This window comes from Vidua chalybeata, chromosome 12, assembly GCF_026979565.1.
Source record: "Vidua chalybeata isolate OUT-0048 chromosome 12, bVidCha1 merged haplotype, whole genome shotgun sequence".
NCBI lineage: Eukaryota > Metazoa > Chordata > Aves > Passeriformes > Viduidae > Vidua > Vidua chalybeata.
In genome coordinates this window covers 1567833-1585137 of record NC_071541.1, presented here as the reverse complement: position 1 = coordinate 1585137, position 17305 = coordinate 1567833, and the positions used below count along the sequence as shown (strand labels likewise).

At 49.8% G+C, this 17305-nt stretch overlaps 1 protein-coding gene across 1 annotated transcript in view; it reads left to right on the top strand.

Annotated features, from left to right (window-relative positions):
- ITPR1 (inositol 1,4,5-trisphosphate receptor type 1) overlaps window positions 1–17305 on the top strand; it is a 159785-nt gene that overhangs the window by 66081 nt on the left and 76399 nt on the right. The window contains exons 23-38 of the mRNA XM_053953544.1: window positions 139–326; window positions 1887–2025; window positions 2201–2259; window positions 2636–2797; window positions 2898–3068; window positions 3994–4059; window positions 4768–4905; window positions 6401–6526; window positions 6890–7090; window positions 8661–8912; window positions 9446–9571; window positions 10247–10375; window positions 13280–13400; window positions 14474–14658; window positions 15524–15672; window positions 16535–16646. Coding sequence (XP_053809519.1) covers window positions 139–326; window positions 1887–2025; window positions 2201–2259; window positions 2636–2797; window positions 2898–3068; window positions 3994–4059; window positions 4768–4905; window positions 6401–6526; window positions 6890–7090; window positions 8661–8912; window positions 9446–9571; window positions 10247–10375; window positions 13280–13400; window positions 14474–14658; window positions 15524–15672; window positions 16535–16646 — 2324 coding nt within the window. The remainder of the gene's footprint in view (window positions 1–138; window positions 327–1886; window positions 2026–2200; window positions 2260–2635; window positions 2798–2897; window positions 3069–3993; window positions 4060–4767; window positions 4906–6400; window positions 6527–6889; window positions 7091–8660; window positions 8913–9445; window positions 9572–10246; window positions 10376–13279; window positions 13401–14473; window positions 14659–15523; window positions 15673–16534; window positions 16647–17305) is intronic.

Below are 17305 nucleotides of genomic sequence, written 5' to 3'. Positions count from 1 at the left end.
CTTCTGTGGGCTTCCCCTGTCCCCAGGGTGTGGATGTGTGATGTTGAGACAATTTCCCTTTGCAGGACGTGGCCGGCCCTTGCCCTGTTAGCGCAGTCCCATTGCAGCACGCTAACCCTAGGTGTTTCCTCTCTGAAGGGAGCAATGTGATGAGGTCCATCCACGGCGTGGGGGAGCTGATGACCCAGGTGGTGCTCAGGGGCGGGGGGTTCCTGCCCATGACTCCCCTGGCAGCTGCCCCCGAGGGGAATGTCAAGCAGAGCGAGCCGGAGAAGGAGGACATCCTGGTCATGGACACCAAGCTCAAGATCATCGAGATACTGCAGGTACCACGTGGATGCAGCTCCTCGTGCTGTCCTCCAGCATTAATTGTGTCCTGCTGCCTCTTAATGTACTTCTGACTCTCAAACTGGGAAAGTATTGCCAGGGTGACCTTGTCAGGCACAGGGCTCTCAACTTGTTTGTGACAATATTGAGCCGTTATTGAAAGAATTTATTAGAAAAAAGTTTGCAGTAGACATTTGTGTGTTTAGCAGTGATTTGTGAGTATCTGGCTTGAGGCAGAGCTGTTGTTTTCCACCCTGTTGTCTTCCCAATTTCTCTGAGTCTGCAGGGCCATCTCAAGTGCCCTGAGGAATGGGGAGATCTCAAGACTGCTCTTGGCAGAGCCATCAGCCTGACATGTATTTTCAGCATGCACAGCCAGCCTCTCTCTCTCTCTTCCTTCTCTGGTTTTCTCACTTGCTCACCCCAAAGTCTTTGGGATGCACACGTTTTTAACTCGTTATTGACTCAGAATTAATTGCACTGAGATGCATCTTCCCTCTATGGGTGTGGGAGTCCTCTTTGTGCTCACTAGCTTCATCAGCAAGGCCCTGGGGGCCCGAATGCTGCCAGAACCTGCTGGGCGAAGGCAGGAGAGCAGCAGGAGAGCCCTGGTGTTCCTTCCCCGTGCCCCGTGGGAAGCTCTGCCCTTCCCTCAGCAGCAGGTGCAGCACAGGGGAGGCTCCATTGCTTCCTTGCACCACTGCTTATTTTAGCCCAAGGCAGAGCTTTTCTCGTGGCCTGGCATATGCAGGGGGATATTTCAGTGAGCCAGTATTCCCTGCCACCAGGGGCCATCCAACCTGGCGTTCAACATTCTCCCCGAAAGCTGCGAGAACTCCGAGTGTTCTTGGCTTTGTAGCTCCTTCCTCAAGAGCAAGACCGTGGAGAAGGTGGTCTCTGCTAGGCTGGAGGTTTCTGTGGCACCAGCTGGTCCAGCCCAGCTGAAGTGGTGACCTGTGTGGCACAGCCTGGCTCCTGGCAGCTCACATCCTGCTCCTGTGTCCCAGCTCCCTGGGAGAACAGCAGCACGTGTGCAGGGTGGAGGTGGAAACGCTGCTTTCCTTTCCTGGGGGGCCGGGGTGAGGATGCCAGCATCACACAGGAATGAGGCACCAAAACCCTGCCAAAATGCTTTAGTCATCAGTATTTATTATGTGTGTGTATCATGCTCGTTGAAATCCCTGGAAAATGTTACTGAATTCTGGGGGTTTTGAAGGAGGCATTTGCATATCTTGGAAAGATGGAACCCCAGAATGGTTTGTGTTGAAAAGGACCTTGAAGCTCATCCAGTTCCACTCCCTGCCATGTGCAGGGACACCTTCCAAGGTGCTCCAAGCTCCATCCATCCTGGCCATGGGCACTTCCAGAGGTGTAGGGGCAGCCACAGCTGCTCTGGGCACCCTGTGCCAGGCCCTCACCACTCTGGGTAACTCTTCCAGGTTAAATCCACATCTCTGCTCTGCTCATGTTGCACTTTGGTAGCTGTGCTTTGTGTGAATTGTGGATGTGGTGGAAACACACAGATAATTTCAACATTTTTCCTACTTCTGTGTCATCAGTTTATTCTGAACGTGCGGTTGGACTACAGGATCTCCTGCCTGCTTTGTATATTTAAGCATGAATTTGATGAAAGCAATGCCCAGATGTCTGAATCCCCCACTGGAAGCAGTAGTCAGGAAATGCCAGCTAATGTACCAGGTGGGTGATTTGGCAAGGAATGAGGCTGTGTGGCTTAGGGAAGACTCTGGAATCTTCAAGGGGCTAATGGGTTGATTGTTTCAGCTCCCCACTTGCTGTTTGAAATGTTTTTAAGATGGAAAAACAGCTTTGCTGCCACTCTGACCTCGTGTATTTGTCTTGTTTATTTTCTCAGGAGCCCTGGACTTTGAACACATTGAAGAACAAGCTGAGGGGATCTTTGGTGGAAGGAAAGTATCTCTTCACAGGTGCTAATCGAGGGAAGTCCTGGGCTGGAGGGCTCCCAAGGAGTGGGGACTGGGAGAAGGCTTCATTTTCCTTAAATGGCCTTGATGCAGCTCAGAGTTGGGTCCATTTGGATGCAGAGATAAGGAGCAGTTCTGGGGTTCTTCAGCCAGAAGGATCATCAGGGGAGGGCTCTGTGCTGTGGGTGAAAGCCAAGGTGCAGGATTAGTGCATCTCAGCTCGATGCTGCAATGAAATCTCAATCCAATTTCCCCCTTATTTAAAAGTAAGAAAAAAAGGTTTTCTGCCACTGCTAAGAGGACTTAGAAGCTGCTGGGACCCTCAGCCTAATGTGCTGGTTAACTCCTGCTGTGTTTCCAGTGAGGAGAACACCCCTCTGGATTTGGATGATCACGGGGGCAGGACTTTCCTCCGGGTCCTGCTGCATTTAACGATGCACGATTACCCTCCCCTGGTGTCTGGTGCACTGCAGCTGCTCTTCAGGCACTTCAGCCAGAGACAAGAGGTCCTTCAGGCTTTCAAGCAGGTACCTGTGTGTCTGGAGAGGGTTATTCCTCATCTGAATGCATTTATGGCAGCTGAGCCCAGCCCTTCTTGTGCAACTAATGGCTTTGCCTCCCTGCAAGGTTCAACTGCTCGTTACCAGCCAAGATGTTGACAACTACAAGCAGATCAAACAAGATTTGGACCAGCTGAGGTCAATAGTGGAGAAATCTGAGCTCTGGGTGTACAAAGGCCAAGGTCCTGATGAGGCCATGGACAGTGTGCCAGGTGAAAACGAGCACAAGAAGAAAGAGGTAATTGGGTTGTGCTTGTGTGAATTTGGGGGGGTATTTGGAGGGTGTAGCTGCTGTCAGAGCTGTGACAAGGCCCATCTTCCCAGCACACTGCCTGGGTGAGGTTCTCTCTACTGCTCTCAGGTTGAGGCAGGAATGAGAGGAGAACTTGAGCCAGGTGATGCCCAGTAGCAGCCCCTGAGGTGTTGCCTTTAGGGTCTGACAGGGCTGGTTTGGGTTTGCTCTGGCTCCCCAGCTGTGTCACTTCAGCACTGACCGATGGCAAGGGATTTGTGCAATCAAAAGTACCTCAAGTGTAAGGTAAGGGCAGAGCTGTGAACTGCTCAGGTGATGCATTTTGAGTCATGGCACTTGATTAAATGACAGCAGAGAACTGTGCTTTATCTCCACCTGATAACACAGGATTTTCCCCACGTGCACATCTGGCTTAGAACTCTCTGAGCATCTTTTGCATCCATATAATTTGCAATCAAATAGGGAAGACTGGATGAGGGGATCCAAGAAGCAGTCCCTGGTTTAGGAACGTTTATTGCTGGAAGTAAATGCAAGTAATCCACTTGTTGCTTTTCTTGTACACATTGCTGTGAGGAATCTCTTGGTATTTGTGCAGCGCCAGTTTAAGAACAATAGAGAGGGAGAGAAAGGAAGGGTTTTTTTTTCTGAGGGGAGACTTGATTAGAGACAGAATGTGACAGGCAAAGGAGGGGAGGTTGCTGCCTCTGAAATCATCCCTCCTTCACCTTATTTTGTGTCCTAGAGGTCAATGTGACTTGACAGGATAATTGTATGTATTTTTCTGAGGCTGTCAGCTGGAGGATGACAGTCCTTCCCAGGAGGAGAGCGGGCGCTATCCTAGAACGGTAATTTTAGCCTTCATGTAGACAGTAGTATAAGCTACTAATAAATTGTCTGATTTTATCCTCAGGAAGGTCACAGCAAGTCTCAAAAGCCTGAAAGTACTAGCAGCTACAACTACCGGGTAGTAAAAGAGGTAAAACTTTGCTTCTTGATAGTTCACTGGAAGTGTAAATGAGTAACAGAGCTCTGGAGAGCTGCAGTCAGAGGGAGGCACCCAGGAAAGTCTGAGTCACTCTGCCATTGTGGAAACTATTTGCTGAGTAATAACAAATCCCAACTTGAATGAGAAGCCAGGATAGAATAAGCACAACGTGTGTATTCTTTCCTTAAGAACGGATTAGTGAGAAACGCGACGTTGGCTGCTGTTTCAATGGTAACACAATATTTTTATTGTTAAGGACTACAAAGGCAGTAAGCAAGGGGAGAAGCCATTTAATTTGCCCTGTCCTGAGTACCTTGCACTCAAAGCCACTGTGCTGTTGAAATTTAATGTAGAAAATACCAGGTGAAGAACGTGCTGTGGTGCTGGTGTGGTGTGAGCTGAAGGTGTGTCTGTGGCTCTGCTGTGGAGCTTGATGTTGGGTTCACTTGACATGGCTGAGTTCTGCAGGAGCATAGAGTCTCAGAATTGTAGAGTATCCTGAGGTGGAAGGGACCCACAAGGATCATCCAAGTCCAGCAGCCCTAGTCAGATGCCACGGATGGAGCCTGGGCCACGAGGGGCTGCCCGGAGCCGCTCTGCTCCGTGCAGATGAGTTGGTCCCTGTTGCTGCTCTCCGGGACCTGGCGTTCTCTGGAAGAAAAGCCAGAGTTGGGGCTCTAAGGCCAGTGTCTCCTGCAGATCCTGCTGCGGCTCAGCAAGCTCTGCGTGCAGGAGGGGGCCTCGGTGAGGAAGAGCAGGAAGCAGCAGCAGCGACTCCTGAGGAACATGGGAGCTCACGCCGTGGTGCTGGAGCTGCTGCAGATCCCTTACGAGAAGGTGGGGCTTTGTGTCACGATGACAGGCTTTTCACACCTCCTCTGAATCTTCCTGAACCTCCTCCCTGTAGATTGGATGCACAGAGGCTGGTTTATGTAGCCTCATAGTCTGTAGAATACCCACTCTCAGACATAAGGAGCTCGGACAAACTCTGTTTATCTGAAGCCTGTGAATATAGAGATTGCCTGAAGAAATATTCACACGTTGTTCTTCAGAATTAAGGCTCAGCTCTGCGCTTTTCATGTGAGGCAGGTGCTGCCTTGAGGTTAAGCTGTGTTGATGGAAGCAAGACCCTCCTTGTGAGGCAGCTGTGTGAGCACCATCCTGGGAACAAGGAGGGAAGGGAGGGTGCCTGGTCTCCCAGGGGTTTTATGAGCAGTAGATACAGACCCTCCCCCAGCTGTAGAGTCCTCAACTCCCCCTTAGAGGTGAATAAATACCCACTGGCTCTCCAGGTGAGGTGTGGTGCTCCTAATTAGCCTAATCAGGGCTAACACTCGGCAGCTGTGCGGGTTGGACCCCCTGGGCCTGGGTTGTGCCTGTGAGCCTGCAGAGCACCGGGCTGTGCTGACACAGCACACCCCAAGGTCATCACCTTGGCTGCTCATTAATCACAGGTGACAGGTATTTATCAGTACAGAGGTGAGGCACCTCTTCACATTTTCCTGGTCACTCTGCCGTCCTCTGTTCCAAACTCATCAGGTTGCTGAGAACCAGTAATTCTACACAGTAGCTTTGATTAATGTTCATTCTCGCGGTTTGTTGCGTCGTATTTTGCTAAAAAATTGGCAGCAGAAACATCCTTCAACACCTTCTCATCACCTTTCTTTCCCCTACCTGTGAATGTGCATCAGACAGGCAGTGTGGAAGGGGTTTCACCCTTAGAAAGATCCGAAATTCCTTAAAATAAAAACAGACAGTAACTTTGCAACGTGCGGCTCCCGCCGTCGGCGGGCTGGGAATCCACGCTGACGTCAGAGGAAGGGCACCGGTTCCTCAGTGGTGCTTGGCAGGCTGCAAGGAGCGTGGAGGTTCCAGTAAAGATAAATGGGGCTGAGCTGGTGCAAAAGCAACTTTCCATCCCTGCCTTGCCACGAGCTTCCCCGTCCGTGGCTGCGGGAAGGCGCGGCAGCGGACGTGGCAGCTTTCCTGGGCAGCCCCGAGGTGATGATGTGTGGTTTGGCCAAGGGGCTGGGATGTTCAGAGGAGTAGAAGTGACTAAAGCACGTTGCTGGCAGGCCTGGCTGTGGAATAGGCACTTTTAGAGAATAAACCACTGTAATTTCTATTATGGGCTTTATTTTTGACGCTCTTTGGAAGCGTGGAGCTGGCCCAGCTCATCCCAAACGTCTGTGAACTGGGTGGAGGTTTGTTTTCCTTTGGGGTGTGAGAGACGTGACAGTTCCCTTGCTGGAGCTGTGGCTCATCCTGTGCTCACCTCAAGGTGAACCTTTGGATTCTTTTTAACCCCTTCTTCTTTGTCATGCAATGCCAGGCTGAAGACACGAGGATGCAGGAGATAATGAAGCTTGCACACGAGTTCCTGCAGAACTTCTGTGCTGGGAACCAACAGAACCAGGCCTTGCTGCACAAGCACATAAACCTGTTCCTTAACCCAGGGGTAAGAATAACCTCAGGCCATGATTTATTTTTTTGTTCTAGCGAGAGAAAGGACTGAACTGTCCTTGGTGATACCTCTGGGGCTATTCTGTTGCAAGAGTGGTTGAAGAGGTCACATTTTGTTTTCATTCTAAAGCCTCAAAAGTTGGCAAGATGTTTGTTTAGGGCAGTTTCAGTGTAGAAAGTTCAAGAGGCTGAAGTGGAGTGAAAAATAGGCTGAGATAGGAGCAGTGGTGTTGAAAGCTGAGGTCCTCAGCAAAGTTCCCTTCAGCTTGCAGGAGTGTTGGCTTTACCCTAAGCCCAGTGGGGATGTGGTGGGTTGTTGATTTTCTGATCTCTTGCTCCCTTTCATGCCCTCCATCAGATCCTGGAAGCAGTGACAATGCAGCACATTTTCATGAACAACTTCCAGCTCTGCAGCGAGATCAACGAGCGCGTGGTTCAGCACTTTGTCCACTGCATCGAGACGCACGGCAGGAACGTTCAGTACATCAAGTTCCTGCAGACCATCGTCAAGGCAGAGGGGAAATTCATTAAGAAATGCCAAGATATGGTAATGGCTGAGGTGAGAGCTGCAGAGATTTGCAGGGTCTGAACAGAAGTTTGCACATAGCAGTTGGTGAACATGACAAATTGATCCTCTCGCTTCGGGGACTGCCAAGAAGCTGACAGCTCTCACCATGCAAAAAGAGCATTACAGCTCCCAGGAAGCTCAGGCTTTTTGTGACCAAAAGCTCTCTGAGCTCCTGACTCACAGGTGTAATGAGGGGTTGGTTGTTAATGGCACGAGTTACTTCCCAGGCCTGTACCCAGCAGCATGTAGGTGGGGTTATGAAGCAAGGGTGCCTTTGTCTAGCAAAATTGGCTTGGAGAAAAGTAGTTTAATTTCAAGATCACTAAAGCAGAAGGAGAATTTCACCATGATAGCATTTTGATGGGAGTTTTTTTAATGAAATCTAAGAACCACCAGAGAATCACCTTCCACTATCCCAGGATGCTCCAAGCCCCATCCAATCTGGCCTTGGGCACTTCCAGGAATGGGGCAGCCCCAGCTTCTCTGGGTAACTGTGCCAGGCCCTCATCACCCATATTTCTCCTGCCATCTAAACCTGATCTCAATTTGAAGCCATCCCCCTTTGTCCTGACTCTCCAAGCCCTTGCAAACAGTCTTAGCAAGATGTGTTTACTCAGCTGTTCAAGTGTGAAGGGGAGGAAGATGAGGATTGGCTTGAGGAAACTGGGAAGCCAGGATAAAAGAGAGGGGTAAGAGAAGGATGAATTAATGCCTTTAAGGAGATACTGGATGGGATGTGTTTGGCAGATCTGCACATCTGATGGAATGTTTTGGCCTCCTCAGCAGGGGGAGCCCCAGGATCAGATTTGTCCAATCTGGCTTTTGAACATCAGTCCTGATGGGTGGATCAAAAATCTTTTATATTTTGTTGTTCAGCTCAAAACCAGCTCCATGAGCTTCTCAACACTTGGTTGAGTGTGAGATGCTCAGGAAGGGGCTCCCCCAAGGTCAGCAGCTGCCCTGGGGTTTTTTTTTCTACATCTTACCCTGCTGTTTTTCCCAAACCCTGTGGGAGGACAGCCCTGGATCCCTCCAGCTGTGTGCTCAGCAGTGCCCAGCCTGGACCAGGGCTCAGTTTGCTCCCTCTCCTTCCCTTCCTGGAGTTCCAGGAGGTCTGAGCTGCTCTGAAATCACGGCCAGACAGGTGTCAAACGTGAAGCTGATGGAAATCTTCAGTGACTTGATGTGTCCCTCCCTGGCCTTGGAAAATGGCTGGTGTTTGTTGGGAAGGGTGGAAGGAGTGAGCCCTGCAGTCCTCCCATCCCTGGGCAGCTCTCCACCAGCACAGGGCTGTCCACAGCTGCCTTAGGAAGTCACCTGGGGTGGCAGATGTGAAATGGAAAGTCACAAACTTCTCGGCACAGCTTCTGGCTAGCTGTGAATTCTTCTGGACTGGCTGTGAATTTCCTCAGTGGTTCAGAAGTGGTCAGTTAAATGGGGAATGTCCTCCTGTGTCCCTGAGGGGCTGGGGAGCAGCAGTGGGACAGCCCCCAGCGAGGGGGATGCTGTGGGGGGATGCCAGGCTTGGCTCTGCTGATGGAATGTTCTCCTTGCCCCACAGCTGGTGAATGCAGGGGAAGATGTGCTGGTGTTCTACAATGACAGAGCCTCCTTCCAGACCCTGGTGCAGATGATGAGGTCGGAGAGGGACCGGATGGATGAGAACAGCCCCCTGATGTACCACATCCACCTGGTGGAGCTGCTGGCTGTGTGCACAGAGGGCAAAAACGTCTACACAGAAATCAAATGCAACTCCCTCCTCCCTCTGGATGACATTGTCAGGGTGGTGACCCACGAGGATTGCATACCTGAGGTGAGGGCTTAGAGGAGAGCTGGGCTGTTTGTGTTTGAAATGTGCTGGGGTTTGGGTGAGAGAGGGTTTGATGCTGCTGGGTCTGGCCTGGCAAGGGGGTTGCTGCAGGTGGGCAGTGAGCTGGGAAATGAGTCCTCCCCTGCTGCTGCTGTTGGCACTCCCAGCCAACCTGGATAGTCAAGTTAAATCCTTTTATATTTCCTCCTTACCCTGAAAGTGGGAATGTGATGCTGTACTTGGTTATTTTATAGGGTTCTTGAGGCAGAGAGGTTTATGGACGTGCTGCTAACCTTGAACAGATGGTTCTGCAGAACTGGAAATTATTATTATGCTGACGTTTTGTCTGCAGTAATCCTGGTGGTTTTTTATTGGATGGTGTCTTGCTATTCATGGCATTAAATTTCACCAGTGTTTAAGTGAAAGGAAGAAGTAGAATTCCAAATTATCTGTGTAGCACTTTTAATATGACATGATATTCATTCATGCCACCATTCAGGTTCTTATTCTTTATTAATTATTTTCCCTACTTTTAGGTCAAAATAGCATACATCAACTTCTTGAATCACTGCTATGTGGACACAGAAGTAGAAATGAAAGAGATTTACACCAGTAATCACATGTGGAAGCTGTTTGAGAACTTCCTGGTTGACATCTGTCGGGTAATGTATCTGCACCAAGGAACTGAATTCAGAAAGCGTTTAAAGTTTTAAAAACCTCTTTATTCCAGAGCAGTAAGGATGAGAGATCCCAGTGCATCAAGGCAATAAGTACCCTGAATACTCTGTTCCTGCAAATATGTGCCTCCTTTTCCTTGTGCCTGTGGATTTCATTAGTCATATTCCATGGAACACATTCATATTTTCCTTTTTAAAAGAAAAAAATCCAAGCCCAAACCAAAGCTCAGTGAGGCTCCACACCCTGCTCCTTTGTCCAGCGCCTTTTCTGTCCTGCCACCTGGCCTGCTTATTCTGGCCAGCCTCACTGAGCTCCTTCCTGAGCAGCACTCAGCGTTTTTTGGCAGGTCAGGACAGATTGTTTTCCAGGCTTGGTGTTTATTTGGCCATATGGCTTTTTGCCTGGGATTCCAAGTATTTCCCCATACGAAAGCATGACACCTCAGTCCTCCCCATCCTGCTCTTGCCTTCCTCCAGGACACTGTGGTTTTTTCCCCTCCCCCAGCCGTGCTCTGGGCCAGCACAAAGCAGGAGCAGCGCTGGCTCTGCTCTGGCGTGGGCTGGAGATGCAGAGCCCCAGAGTGGCTCCACTCTGAGACTGAGGCACTCCAGTCTCAGCTTGGTGAGCTGCCCCTGACCCTGCTCTGGTTTGTGCTGCAGGCCTGCAACAACACCAGCGACAGGAAGCACGCGGACTCCGTCCTGGAGAAGTACGTGACCGAGATCGTCATGAGCATCGTCACCACCTTCTTCAGCTCCCCCTTCTCCGACCAGAGCACCACCCTGCAGGTGGGCAAGTGCACAGGGACACAGCAGGGAGAGCACTGCCAGGGCACTTGTGTTCCTTCCACTTCGGTGCCGTTTACAGTGCAAAACACAGGGTGGTGTCATCGGGGAGCAAACAGGTCGCAGTTCTTGGTGACCAGGCTGGTCTTTTTGCTGTAGAAATGGAAACAACACGTAGGTCACAGTAGAAATGTTCTTCTAGAAAAGCTCAGGTGTCACACTAGTTCATCAGTGGATTCAACTCTGTGCTACCACCAAGGTCTTTTGTAGAGAGTTCTTGTGTTTGATTGAATTCCAGAATGGTTTGTGTTGGAAGGGACCTTAAAGCCCATCTCATCCAGCCCCTTGCCACAGACACCACAGAGGGAGCAAGGGTGACTGACTAAGGACAGAATATTTTACAGAAAGATTCTAATTGCCCTTTAAAAAAAAAAAAGGATTCAGAACAAAAATCCAGAAGCTCTCATGTGTCTCACTGAGTAGATTTTTGCCTAGTTCAGAAGTTGGGGAAATGTGAAGGAGGAGCTTGGAACACTTGTGAAGGAGAGAAGGCAGAGATTGGTACAGCAGAGCAGCACAGTCAGGATGTTGCCCTAATATTTATATTTGCACAGAGAACACTGTTCTTCATGCATAAATAACTTTCTGGGAGGGTGTGGGTGGAGTGGTCAGGTGTCTGGCAGCTCTGGCAGGAGGTTGAGGGGGCAGTTGTTGAAACTTGATGCAACCTGGTAGTGCCCAAGGCAGGTGTTTGCAGTGCAATCTCCAGCTCTCAAAGCTCATCCAGTCCTACCCCTGCCTGTCTCTGACCTCACCTGAGCGAGCAGTGCAGCAGCTGATTTGCTCCCCAGGTGGCTTTGGTTGCTGTTGCCCATCACCTTCTGTGCTCATCAAAGAAGTGAGAAATGGAGACTGTGGCCTTGTCCCCAGGCTCTGCCCTTCCCTCCGAGCCGTGTACCTGAGCTGCCCTGCTCTCACTTGTCATCTCTGAGATGCAGCATTTGAATGCACATCTTGCCATCTTATTTTAGCCATCTGTTAATGTTATATCAGCAGTTTTTCTTTAGTTTCTCAATCTCCCCCTCTGTCTAGCAAGATGAAGTCACTTGGTTCACCTCTTTTCCCATCTCAGTTGATAGATCTGCCTCGTCCTAGATTCATCTTTCTTCTGCATCTCCAAGTTAAAAGTGGTTTCTCTCCCTTTTCCTGCCTGTCAATACTCTTGTCTATACCCAGGGATTCTCCCCCACGAGGAGCACAGGCTGTTGTCCCACCTGCCCGGTGTCCATCCCTGCTCCAGGTGGGATTTCCTCCCCCCTGGGGTGCTGCAGGTGGGCTGATCTCTGTAGGCAAGGGATGTGGCCACTCTGCTCTGGGTTCAGCCCCTCCCTGCCCTTCCTGCTGCACCTTCTCATCCCAGCCAGCCTCCTCTTGCCTCCTGCTCCTTCATGTCAGGGCTTGTTTGACTGAAATTCCTCCTGCCCTGAGTCAGCCTTGCTAGTTCAGGGAACACCTTGTCCATCCATCATGTGGTTCAAGTCGCATAAAATTAGGAGAACACAAATCTCTTGGCAAAGGACAGCTGCCCAAGCTTCTCTTTAACAAACATTGTTCAGCCTGTTTGCCTCCAAAGTTGTTGCTGCCCAAGGTTTCCCTTCCCAAATGCAGTAGGAGATATGAGGGACGTGGAGTAAATTTCTTATTTCATTTATTGACCTTGTTTAAGCAAATGAAACATCTTAAAGGGTTTTTAAGACCAGAAGGTCTTGAGACATGAACTGAAAGGAATGCATGGGTGGTTTAAATCCAAACATGCAGGTATTTTCAGGGCCCTGGGTGAATGCTGTTGTTTGCCATGGTCTTTGGTGTTTGGCTTATTTCCAGAAAGGATAATGGGTATTTGCCTCTTAGCAATTCTGGGGGCTTGAATTTTGGTTCTCCTCTTGTACATTTTGTAATGGTGTTTTATTTACTTAATCTAATAGATTTAATTAGCTAATAGATTTGGCTTTTTACTCTAACTCCACTTTTTTTTTGCAAACAGGCTTTACTGTTGGCCAGAATAAATGAGGTATTTTTTCCCTGGTTCCTAAGTCCTGTGGTGTTTGCACTGTGGTGTAGTTCCTGTAGCTGATAGAAACATTCTATAGCTAGTGAAAACAGGGTATTCCATCTCAGCTTGAAATATTTAAAATGCTATTTCCTCTAATAGGTTGTAATATGTTCTACTAAGTAATCACTGTACAAAACCAAATGGAGTTTTGGTCACTATTGTTGGGCAGCTGCAAAGGTGAAGGAACAGAGCTCATGGGCTTGGGTGTGTTGGAGCAGCTCACCTGTCTGTAGTGGAAGATCACCTTGTGAAATTCAGGGGTGAAACCACACCTTGATTTTGGCTGATCTGTAGCAGCTGCAGTGTTTGCCACTCACCACTGCCTGTGTTCCAAATAACACACGGCTGCTTTCCTGGTGAAGGGGATTCCAGCTAATAATGCTGGCAATGGTGAGTTCCCAACTCTGGAGCTCCGCTGTCACACAGCCAAGCCCATTTACCTGTGGCCTCTTGAGTCAGCTGCTGGTCAACACTAAAAGAGGAATCTGTGTGCCAGGGTTGCTGATAGCTCTGATAAAACAGATGAAGGTGACTGCTCACTTCCTTTGCTTAGTCAGGCCTCAATTACCAGGGCTTTCTGCTGCAGAAGCTCCTGTTTCATGTTTCCCTTCCAGCACTGGTTCCCACCCTTCCCATCCAGCTGCTGATCCCGTGGTAGATACCCTCCACCACAGGGAGTTGCCCAACAAGTGCTGCAGACCAGCTGGAAGGGGCTGGAGAGTGCCAGCTGGGGCTGGGACCAGCTCAGCCCTGCTCTGGGGCGAGGCTGTGACTGTGCTCTGCTTGCCTTGCAGACTCGGCAGCCCGTGTTCGTGCAGCTGCTGCAGGGGGTGTTCAGGGTGTACCACTGCACCTGGCTCATGCCCAGCCAGAAGGCCTCTGTGGAGAGCTGCATCCGGGTGCTCTCTGACGTAGGTAAGGAGAGGGGGTGAGCAGAGCTGCCTGCTCCAGTGGGGCCATCCAGGGCTGGCTGCTGGTGTGTCGTCCTGCCGCAGGGACGGCGCGGTTTGTGTCCTGCAGGTGCCACCTGGGGTAACTCATAGTCCAGGCTTAGGCTGACAGATCATCGTGGTTCAGCACTGGGTGTTGTCACTGTCACCTGAAGTGCTTGCTCTGTCTAACCTCAGAGCTCCCTGCAGTCCTGTTGATGGTTTTCATGGAATTGCTGAGACTGGCAAAGCCGTCCCAGCTGTGCCCCATCCCCACCTTGTCCCCAGCCCCGAGCTCTGAGTGCCACCTCCAGCCCTTCCTTGGACACCTCCAGGGATGGGCACTCCAAACCTCCCTGGGCAGTTCCAGTGCCTGAGCGCCCTTTCCATGGAGAAATTCCTCCTGCTGTCCTTCCTGACCCTTCCCTGGTGCAGCTGGAAATGCCACTCCTGCCCATAAGTTTGCTCTGCTTTCAGTGTCCACAAGAGTAGCTTGTACTGGATTTGGGGTCAAGTTCTGCTGCCGTGTGTCCACGTGTGCCAGCACGAGCTGTTGGGGGTGTGTGTTTAGGCACAGATTCCTACTCCCACACTTCTAACAACAGTAACAGCTCTGAGGTGTGGAAGCCTCTAGACGTAATCCTGCCCAGGCCTGACCCTGCACGGGGACTGAGAACTGCCCTCTTTAAAATGCACTCAAAGACTCCTGGAATGCTTAAGGTTGGAAAAGATCTCTTATGGTTTGTCAAGTCCAGCTGCCAGCCCAGCACCACCAGCGTGGTCGCCAGTAAAACACGAACTCAAGTGACACATACAAATGTTTTTTGACCACCTCTCTGGGCAGCCCTTTCTAATGCTTTACAACCCTTTCTGGGAAAAAAAGAAAATATTGCTGATGTCCTGATTTCCCAATGTCTAATCTAAACCTTCCCTGGTGCAACTTGAGGCTGTTTGCTCTCAGCCTGGGAAGGAGAGTTTGTAGAAGGGAGGGACTGCATGGACCTTTGTGCTGGTTCATGGGCTCAGGGTCTCAGCTCCCACTGATTTGGCTTGTTGCAGCCAAAAGCCGAGCGATTGCCATTCCCGTGGACTTGGACAGCCAGGTGAACAACCTGTTCCTGAAGTCCCACAACATCGTGCAGAAGACTGCCATGAACTGGCGGATGACGGCGCGGAACGCCGCGCGCAGGGACTCGGTGCTCGCCGCCTCCAGGGACTACAGGAACATCATCGAGAGGTTACAGGTGACTGCACAGCCCCCCTGCCCCCTGCAGGGGTGTCGGAATCTCCCCCAGACTGGGGTGACCCCGGGTGGTGGTAAAGTCTCTCCTCCAACCCGGGCCTTCAAAGAAAGACTCAGCAGTCTTCAGTCGTGTGGTCTCAAGGCAGTTTATTGCACGTTATCTCAAGGCACACAGACTCCCTGACATTGTCCCTGACTCCTTCTCCCTCTGCGTCTCCCCCCAAGGGGCTGGTGCCATCTTTTATATCACACATTACCTATTAAATGTTTATAGTTTTTCCCCAATGCCTATCACCTATATTGAACAGTGGCTTTCTACTCTAAACCAATCTGTGAGTGCCAACATCACCAAGAACATGGGGGATAGGAAGGAGAAAGAAGGAGGACAGGGCACGCCCAAATCCCTCCATCTCAGAACCTCTGACCCCCATGTACAAAACTCAGACCCCTCTGTACAAGGCCTAAAACCCCCCTGTACAGCACTCAAAAATCCTTCCTTTCACTTTGTGATTACTTCTATTATAATATCTAAACTTTTGTGATTTCTTGTTCTCCCTGCAAGGTTGGTAAATTGTTCCATGGGTCAAACTCAAAACCACAGGGGTTTCTGGCTGCCTGTCAGGGTCTCAGAGGCTTCTGCCCTGGGCCTGGAACATCCCAGAGTGTCTGAGGGACACCTTGGGTTCCGACACAAGGGCACAGCAAAACTGAAAACCTCACCTGACCCAAACCCTGAGGTCTTTTTAATTCATTCAGGCAGGACAGACCTAATTGTCCTGTCCCTCATCCACCAGTAAGGACTTCAGCTCTAAATGTGTGTGTGTGATGTTGATGTTTCTCTGAACCTGGCTGTGGCTGTTTCCTAGGACATAGTGTCAGCCCTGGAGGATCGCCTGCGCCCTCTGGTCCAGGCAGAGCTGTCAGTGCTGGTGGATGTGCTCCACAGGCCTGAGCTGCTCTTCCCTGAGAACACGGATGCCAGGAGGAAATGTGAAAGTGGAGGTTTCATTTGCAAGTAAGTTGTCTTAGAGGTCTGGCTTGTTTTGCTTTTTCCCAGTCTTCCCTTGCCCTGTGGAATGAAACCCTCTTGCCCAGATTGGTAAATACTTGATATCCTCTGAAATACCTGTGAAAATCAGGTTTTTGCAATATGGTCAAGGCAGTTTGTCCTTGGTGGGGAAGAAAAACTGCTTGTGGGAAAGGGGAAAGGCTGGTTGATATGTTCTCCCAACCAATGCTTAAAAATGTCTGTTTGCTGCAGGATGCAAAAGTCCTGAGCAGTTGTATAAATGAGTTACATTTTGAGCTGATCCAGCTATGGATATGTGCCTTCACCCCAGGAATGTTCCTGAGGTGCTGGGTGAATACCTCAGGATCAGCTGTTGTCATAGGCATCACCACAGCTAGAGGGAAGGAAAGGGGAAGATTACAAGGGCATTTAGAGGGCAATTCAGAGCAGATCCAGCATCTCCCATCACCTCCTGGAGGGGTGGGCTCTGTACAGAGGTTGTGGAAGCTGGGCACTGAGTTAGTGCCAAGTGCTGGGTGGGATGGATTTGGGATTGTGCCTCCCCAGGGCTCTCAGTCTGTTTTTTAACTGAGTGGAATAGATTTCTTACTGCTAACTGGTTGTTCTGGAGGACCTGATCCCACTGACTCCTTGCTGCCTGCAGCCAGAGGGATTTTTTGGCTCTTTTCCTGCCCACAGCTCCCCCTGGAAGCTGTCAGGTGTTGCTCTGGGGAGAGAAGGCTCCAAAATGGTTTGTAGCAGTATGTTGATAAACCTTGTTTGCAGCATAAACCAGTGAAGATAAGCACATGTATCTTACCCCATTTTTAGAATATTTGCACTAACCTGATTGATGGCTTTTTTTCAGGTTAATTAAGCACACAAAGCAGCTGCTGGAGGAGAATGAGGAGAAACTGTGCATTAAGGTATTACAGACGCTCAGGGAAATGATGACCAAAGATAGAGGCTATGGAGAAAAGGTAAGGTACAGTCCATCATTCTGTTAAACACTGGCTTTAGTCAGTAAAGGAAAATAAAACTGCTTTTTCAAGCTGTTTTGTATGTGTAAACACTTCTAGGCTGGAGCAGGGACAAAACATTTTTAGTCAACTAATACCTTTCAAATCATATTTGAAGTTAAGCTTGTTAAGCTGTTGCTTTTCTTCTTGAGATTGGCAAATTTAAGTCTAATCCCTGCAGTTACTGGCACTCTAAAATACCAATTTTGTTACCTTTTTCTGAAGGCTGTAACATCTTTATCTACTTCCCGGGTCTAGGTGACTCTTCAGGTCATGTAACCTTGCAACAAGAGGGTGTTTTGTAGTTAATTTGAATTTGTGTACGATTGAGTAATCTGGTTGTGGTTTATAGATGGAAACTCTGTACACCCACCCATGTTTCTTCTTTCCCTTTCCAACATACAGCCCTTGACTGGTTGAGAGGAACATTTTCCTGTAGGTACAGACCTATTCTTTATTTCCATCAGGAGAGTGTGTATGCACCCATCTGTTTGTGCTTCCAGAAGTGGTTACAGTCAGCTGAGACTGGGACTGGGAGATTCTCCTGGAATTCTGACCAGCTGAGGTTCTTCCCATGCCTCACCCAGTGGTGCAGAGGAACACAGCCTGCAGTGAAGGGG